Raw genomic sequence first — 7,368 nt, forward strand, 5'->3', positions numbered from 1 at the left:
TCAGAAAGGCATTCTGTATAAAGGGTAAAATTCGCCTTTTACACTCAAGAGCACTAAGAACATTTATAAAACCATATGAAATTTAAATACTGTCAACTTATAAAGAAAGCGACAAGTATAGAGTACAGTATCTGATTCTGAATCCGTTTTATACTCCTAATTATGTGAGACATTGGAGTGGCTCCATAATAAGACTTTTCAAGCGGGACAAGAGTCTGGAGCATGGAGCATACGACTGAAGAAATATGGGTAATTATAAGGAAGATCTTTTCGAGGGTACCAAAGTGACCTGAGAGTGTGTGTTTAGCTGTTAATGTTATGAAGCGATCAGTCGTTTAAGGCTGTATAAATTACCTTAATTGGTAAATACTGTAATAACGGAGGTAGATAACGGACGAAGAATAAGTTGAAAGAAATAAATGAGAAGACAAAGTGGAAATTGAATAACTTCGAGAGGAGGGGAAATATAGTAATAAACGTATGGATGGAAAATTATTATTATTATTATTATTATTATTATTATTATTATTATTATTATTATTATTATTATTATTATTATTCTGAAGGTGAACCTTATTCATACGAAACAAGCCTACCAAGGGGCCATTGACTTGATATTCAAGCTTCCAAAGAATATGGTGTTCATTAGGACGAAGTAACAGAAGGTAATAGGAAATACAAAAATAAGAGATCAGTTAGTAAACGATACAGCGTGAATGGCTTAAAATGAAAAGATTAATGATAAAAATAGAAGGTAAAAGGATATACGGAAATAAATAGACGAGATACAGAGAGGTAGAGAAGGTGCCACAAAGGATGGAAAAGGATAAGAAAAGCAGGAGGAGAAGAAAAATTATTTAAGAAATGACATAAATAACTGACTTGGTTTGATAGCCATGGGAAAGGTAACAGCAGTACACCAGCTCTCTCTCTCTCTCTCTCTCTCTCTCTCTCTCTCTCTCCTCTCTCTCTCTCTCTTTTATATATTTTATATATATATATATATATATATATATATATATATATATATATATATATATATATATATATATATATATATGGATATATATGTATATATAAGTTGTGTTTGTACAATTTGGATTCTCAAATCCATGAGACAGACAAAATTTTGAACTCCTTTACCCACTACAAACGTTTATAACTCAAAATCAAACCCCTACCCACAGAAAAACAAAAAATTTTAACAGATCTTTTCCTTCGTGTTTCTGAATGTCATTTTTCACCTAACGCTCTACTTTTTTTTTTTTTTCAGTGCTGTCGACAAGAATGTAATTTCACTGAACTCCTCCACTGCAAAACCTATAATCAGATTAGTACATCTTAAAATTCTGTTTGACTTTATTAAAATTACTTTCATTCAGTCATGAAGCAACGTAATTCAAAATATAACTTCTACCACCACACCAGTCAGACCAAATGTTTCTGTGACTCGCGTCAAAACTACCACATTTTTTTCTGCGTTCATCTAAAGCCAAACGTATTTTAATCATAACCTGCCAATAAAATACAAATTCTGATGTACCTTGTGGTATTACCATCATCATATCTAAGTACGTAATCCACAAAAAAAAAGATCAAGAACTAATTCATCACCATCCTCGCATGCGTATTAGTACACCAAATGCTTCTGTGACAGTTCTAACCCTTCATTAAAAAATTACTCGCGATGAAATTACCACATTTTTTGTGTTTATTAACCCAAACGGATCTTAATAAAATACTGCCAAGAAAATACAAATTCTTAAGTACCTTGATGAATTACCACCATCATACCTAGAACGAATCTCCTTTGATTCGTTGTGCACTGAATTTCACGCAATTGACAAAAGGTCAGTCTACTGTTGAAAGGGAGAAAGACCTTCCCCCCCCCACCACAGACACACCCGAGCACGAATCGTGGAAGTATAAGATCTTTGTTTTATTGTCTTTGTTAAGTGATGTCGTTTATTCTTTTCTACTAGGAGAACGTAACTTCCTTTCCCCTTTATATCGACAATTTCTATATTAGCAGACTATTTATATCGACAATTTCTATATTAGCAGACTAAATGATTCTGTGACAATACTATTCCCTCATTAAAAAATTACTTGCAACGAAATTACGACATTTTTTCAAAGTTCATCTTGAGCCAAACGCATCTTAATTATACCTTGTCAATAAAATAAATATTCTTAAGTACCTTAGGTATTACCATCAACATATCTAAGTACTTCATCCACGAAAAAATCACCATACATCGACAATTACTAAATTAGACCGTTCAGACTTCGGCCTCAGAAACGCCAAAGGAAACTGAAACGCATTCGCTAACACGCACAGGGAACCGAAAACAGTTGCAGCTCTTTTTTTACGGTGTCTAAATTTGCCATCGCGATAATAATTTAATTGATGGTTGCATGCAGTGATCAAGTACCAGATGGGCATTAGGTTTCTTTCCACCACAAACCCTGACCATCACATTCCTAACTATAGTGCCGTATGAAGAACTGTCGTGATGTGGTAAAGCTTCATGCAACAGAAGTCCCCAAGCAACTAGAAGGGTCTTATGTAATACTGGTGGTCTGCTATGGTTAACATCTAGTTTCTTTACGAGAGTTCTTGTAAGATTGGCTTTTTCGGTTTTTGTTGGTGTGCCGTCCTTATGGGACAACGAAAGCAGAACTTCTGTTATTGGGAATTTCAGGATGTTTTGGAGATCTAAATTTTTTTCTATTGTCAGCAAGTGGCCAAATACATCTCGGACACCTTCAGCAGCTGTAAGGGCCTTTTTCTCCTTGGTGGCCTTTGGTCTAATATTTTCAGCTGCAAAATTCTGCACCCTAACCTGCTTGATTCTTTTTAGCATTCTTACATTGCTTTCTCTACATTCAGCAAAAAACTGTTTGCTCAACGTGGCCCCACGAGTTAGTGTTCCAATCAAATAGTCTATGGTTGCCTGGTTTGCAATTTTTCCTGTTGTCAGATTGACTAATTGGAGTAGTTAATTAATGTCAAAATTGTTGCATATTATCTCCACAGTATCATGAAATACCTTCACGTCCCTGTTATCACGTCAGGTTCGATGTGGAGTCCTCTGCTTCGTTGGAGCCTCTCCTGGTTCGAAACCACTAATTGACTGCAGTTCAGAAACAGCAAGACTTCTTTGTGTAAGTGTAATTACACCATCGTCTGAATGCTGCGTCTGAATTTCCAAAATGTGTAATGCCTGATGATGATGAAGCAGCATCACGGTTGCACAGCCTGCTCTGGTATGATGTCAATTGGTGATATCTTGAAAAGGAGTTCTTACTTCGTTTGGTTGAAAATGCACCTACCTTCAATACATCCAATGCTGAGGGACGATTCAGGGCAAAGAATATTTCAACTGACAGGTAAAATCATGTATACCCACCAAAGAAACCGATGCATGTCGCCTCGCCAAACCTTGCTGGGAGAGATCATGTCCTTCTTGCTCTGAACGGTAGCTGAAGTTACAACTACCAATGCATAGTTACGATGGTTCAGAATGAGGGAGGAAATTACCAAATTCAGACAAAAAGTGCAATAATGACTGAAATATATTTCAGAGGAGGAGAGAGAGAGAGAGAGAGAGAGAGAGAGAGAGAGAGAGATTTTATTCTTTTAAGAAATGTAATCGTATTTTATTTCGATATTAATTATCTCTTTTAAGCACCGAGCACGTGGGGGTGGCAGGTAGGAGGATATTATGATAAAGAGGTTAAAGGTGATGGGCAATGGGGTGATGTTAATGTTAATATCAATTATTCAAATTCGCCATGAAGACATAGATATGTGTCATTATAGCATTACTTATATCATCGTTTACGTTCTGAATAGTTTTGAGGAAAGTTAGGGGACCTGGTTTTCCGACGAGGGAGTTTGCGACACAGCCATGGACGATGCGTCTCCCAAAAGCCAGTAGCTGAGTAGTTTTGACGGCTGGGGATTTGCAGCCTCTGTGTAACTTTAGCTGGTAAACACGATTATCTATATTACGGCAATCTCCACCATATTGTTATCTTCTTTAGTCTATATAATATATACTTATATATGGCATTTTTTTGTAGAGATGGCGGCGGCAAACAAAGACAACTCTGTTGAGCATATAACTGTTGAGCGTTGGAGTGTCAACTTGATATCCACCTTTAGGACTGTGTGAGTTGACACTCCAAGCTCACGCACCTTTGGACTGTGCGTGAGGGTTGGAGTGTCAACTCCGCTCACAGTCAAAAAGGTGAATATCAAGATGGCGGAAGAGGAACATTGGCAAATAGACCTGGGAGAGGACGCCCACGCATAACAACACGACAAGACGAACAAATCATTGCAGCATCCAGGGACGACCTGAAACCTCGGTAACTATCACGCAAGAATTGCATCTCCCGTGCACTCCACAGACAACCAGACAGCGACCGGAGGAGCATGGGATCAGGTGCCATGTTCCGGCATTAAAAGAGGAGTTAAAGGAATGACATCGTGACACTCGTCTGGGCTTTGCTCTGCAACATGTTGTTTACGATATTGATGACTGGAAAAAAATGTAATCTTCAGTGATGAAACTTACATTACATCGATAGAGTCTAGCGACGCATCGGCACAAGATACGATGCTAGAAATATTCAGGAGAGAGCTAGGATTGGGAGGTCGTCCTCAGAGTCGACCACGAGGTCGTCTTCGAAGTCGACCTCGAGTCGCCCTCGAGTTGACCTCGAGGTCGCCCTCGAAGACGACCTCGAGGGCGTCCTCGACGTCGTCCTTGAAGTCCCTCGAAGTCGACCTCAAGGTCGTGCTCGAAGTCGTCCTCGAGCTCATCCTCAAAGCCGTCCTCGAGCTCGTCCTTGAAGTCGTCCTCGAGCTCGTCCTCGAGGTCGTCCTCGAAGCCGTCCTCGATCTCGTCCTCGAAGACGTCCTCGAGCTCGTCCTAGAAGACGTCCTCGAGGTCGTCCCCGAAGTCGTCCTCGAAATCGTCTTCGAGGTCGTCCTCGAGATCGTCCTCGAAGTCTTCTCGAGCTCGTCCTCGAGTTCATAATCGAGTCGTCCTCGAAATCGACCTCAGGCCGTCAACCTCGAGGTCGAAGTCGTCCTCGAAGTTTTCCTCGAGCTCGTCCTCGAAGACATCCTCGAGGTCGTCCTCGAAGGCGTGTTCAAGGTCGTCCTCGGAGTCTTCCTCGAGGTCGTCCTCGAGCTCATAATCGAAGTCATCCTCGAGCTCGTCCTCGAAGTCGTCGGGAAGTCGTCCTCGAAGTAGTCCTCGAGCTCGTCCTCAATGACGTCCTCGAGCTCGTCCTCGAGGTCGTCCCCGAAGTAGTCCTCGAAATCGTCCTCGAGGTCATCCTCGAAGTCTTCTCGAGCTCGTCCTCGAGTTCATAATCGAGTCGTCCTCGATGTCATCCTCGAAATCGACCTCGAGGTCGTCCTCGAAGTCAACCTCGAGGTCGATGTCGTCCCCGAAGTTTTCCTCGAGCTCGTCCTCGAAGACATCCTCGAGGTCGTCCTCGAAGTCGTGTTCAAAGTGGTCCTCGGAGTCTTCCTCGAGGTCGTCCTCGAGCTCATAATTGAAGTCATCCTCGAGCTCGTCCCAAAAGTCGTCAGGAAGTCGTCCTCGAAGTAGTCCTAAAAGTCGTCCTCGAGCTCGTCCTCAATGACGTCCTCGAAGTCGTCCTCGTCGTCGACCTCGTCGTCGCTCGTCGACCTCGTCCTCGAGGTCATCCTCGAAGCCGTCCTCGAGCTTGTCCTCTAAGTCGTCCACGAAGTCCGCCTCGAGGTCGCCCTCGAAGTCGACCTCGACGTCCTCAAAGTCGTCCTTGAAGTCGTCCTTAAAGTCGACCTCGAGGCCGTCCTCGAAGTCGTCCTCGAGGTCGTCTGGAAGTCGACCTCGAGGCCGTCTTCAAGGACGACCTCGAGCCCTTTAATTCGATCTTGAGGTGGTCCTCGAAGCCGTCCTCGAAGTGGACATCGAGCCCTTGAAGTCGACATAAAGGTCGACATCGAGGTCGTGCTCGAAGTCGACCTCGAGGTCGCCCTCGAAGTCGACCTCGTGCTCGTCCTTGAAGTCGTCTGCGAGCACATCCTCGAATTCTTCCTCGATGTCGTCCTCGAGCTCGTCCTCGAAGTCGTACTCGAGCCCATCCTCGAAGTCGTCCTCGATGTCGTCGTCGAGCTCGTCCTCGATGTCGTCGTCCTCGTGGTTGTCCTTGAAGTTGATCTGGAGGTCGTTCTCGAAGTCGCCCTAGAGCTCGTCCTCGAAGTAGTACTCGAGCCCATCCTCGATGTCGTACTCGAGCCCGACCTCGGAGTCGTCCTCGATGTCGTCCTAGAGCTCATAATCGAAGTCGTCCTCGAGCTCGTGGTCATCCTCAAAGTTGACCTCGTGGTCATCCTCAAAGTCGCCCTCCAGCTCGTCCTCGAAGTCGTCGTCGAGGTCGTCCTCGAAGTCGTCGTCGAGGTCGTCCTCGAAGTCGACCTCGAGGTCGTCCTCGAAGTCTTCCTCGAGGTCGACCTCAACGTCGTCCTCTAGCTCGATCTCGAAGTCGACCTCGAGGTCGTCTTCGAAGTTGACCTGGAGGTCGTCCTTGTGGTCGTCCTCGAAGTCTTCCTCGTCGACCTCGTCGTCGGTCGCCGTCCTCGTCCTCGAAGTCGATCTCGAGGTCGTCCTCGAAGTCGACCTTCAGGTCGTCCTCAACACTCTAGAACCTTCCAGAAGATTCTACAACATTCTAGAACTGTGTCCTCTAGAACATTCTAGAACTTCCTCTAGATCATTCTAGAAATCTGTCCTCTCGAACCCTCTAGAACTTTCTGGAACCTTCTGGAACATTGAACATTCTACAGTGTAGAATGTTCCTTAGGACAGTCCCAGAGGGTTCTAGAACATTCTAGAACTTTCTGGGACCTCCTAGAACATTCTATCACTCTGTCCTCTGGAACCTCTAGAACTTTCCAGAACCTTCTAGAACATTCTAGAACCCTCTGGGACTGTCCTAAGGAACATTCTACAACTCTCTAGAACATTCCAGAACATTCTAGAACTTTCTGGGACCTCCTAGAACATTCTAGAAATCTGTCCTCTGGAACCCTGTAAAACTTTCCAGAACCTTCTAGAACATTCTAGAACCCTCTAGGACTCTGTCGTGAGGAACATTCTACAACTCTCTACAACATTCTAGAACCTTCCAGAAATCTGTCCTCTAGACCATTCTAGAACTTTCTGGGACCTCCTAGATCATTCTAGAACCTTCCGGAACTCTGTCCTCTGGAACCTTCTAGAACACTCTAGAACCCGGTAGCACTCTGTCCTCTAGAACTTTCTAGAACTTTCTAGAACATTCTAGTATTCTGTCCTCTGG

The 7,368-nt window shown here is 43.7% G+C and overlaps 1 protein-coding gene across 1 annotated transcript; it reads right to left on the reverse strand.

Moving 5' to 3' along the window:
• Positions 1–5,351: 5,351 nt before the first annotated feature.
• On the reverse strand, positions 5,352–6,286 carry LOC136835800 (aspartic and glutamic acid-rich protein-like). The gene is made up of 4 exons (XM_067099654.1): positions 6,251–6,286; positions 5,977–6,215; positions 5,715–5,907; positions 5,352–5,594 (listed from the first exon to the last, which is right to left on the reverse strand). The coding sequence occupies exons 1-4, from the start codon at positions 6,284–6,286 to the stop codon at positions 5,352–5,354; spliced, it is 711 nt and encodes a 236-aa protein (XP_066955755.1).
• Between the last annotated feature and the right edge of the window lie 1,082 nt (positions 6,287–7,368).

The sequence above is a fragment of the Macrobrachium rosenbergii genome, chromosome 55, assembly GCF_040412425.1.
Source record: "Macrobrachium rosenbergii isolate ZJJX-2024 chromosome 55, ASM4041242v1, whole genome shotgun sequence".
In the NCBI taxonomy this organism is placed as follows: Eukaryota; Metazoa; Arthropoda; class Malacostraca; order Decapoda; family Palaemonidae; genus Macrobrachium; species Macrobrachium rosenbergii.

Coding starts and splice junctions, on each gene's coding strand:
- LOC136835800 (XM_067099654.1), bottom strand. CDS start 6,286: ATGGGCTCGAGTACTACTTCGAGGACGAGCTCTAGG. Junction 6,216..6,250: donor CTTCGAGGACGAGCTCTAGG/GCGACTTCGAGA, acceptor ATCAACTTCAAG/GACAACCACGAGGACGACGA. Junction 5,595..5,714: donor AGGATGACCTCGAGGACGAG/GTCGACGAGCGA, acceptor TTTTGGGACGAG/CTCGAGGATGACTTCAATTA.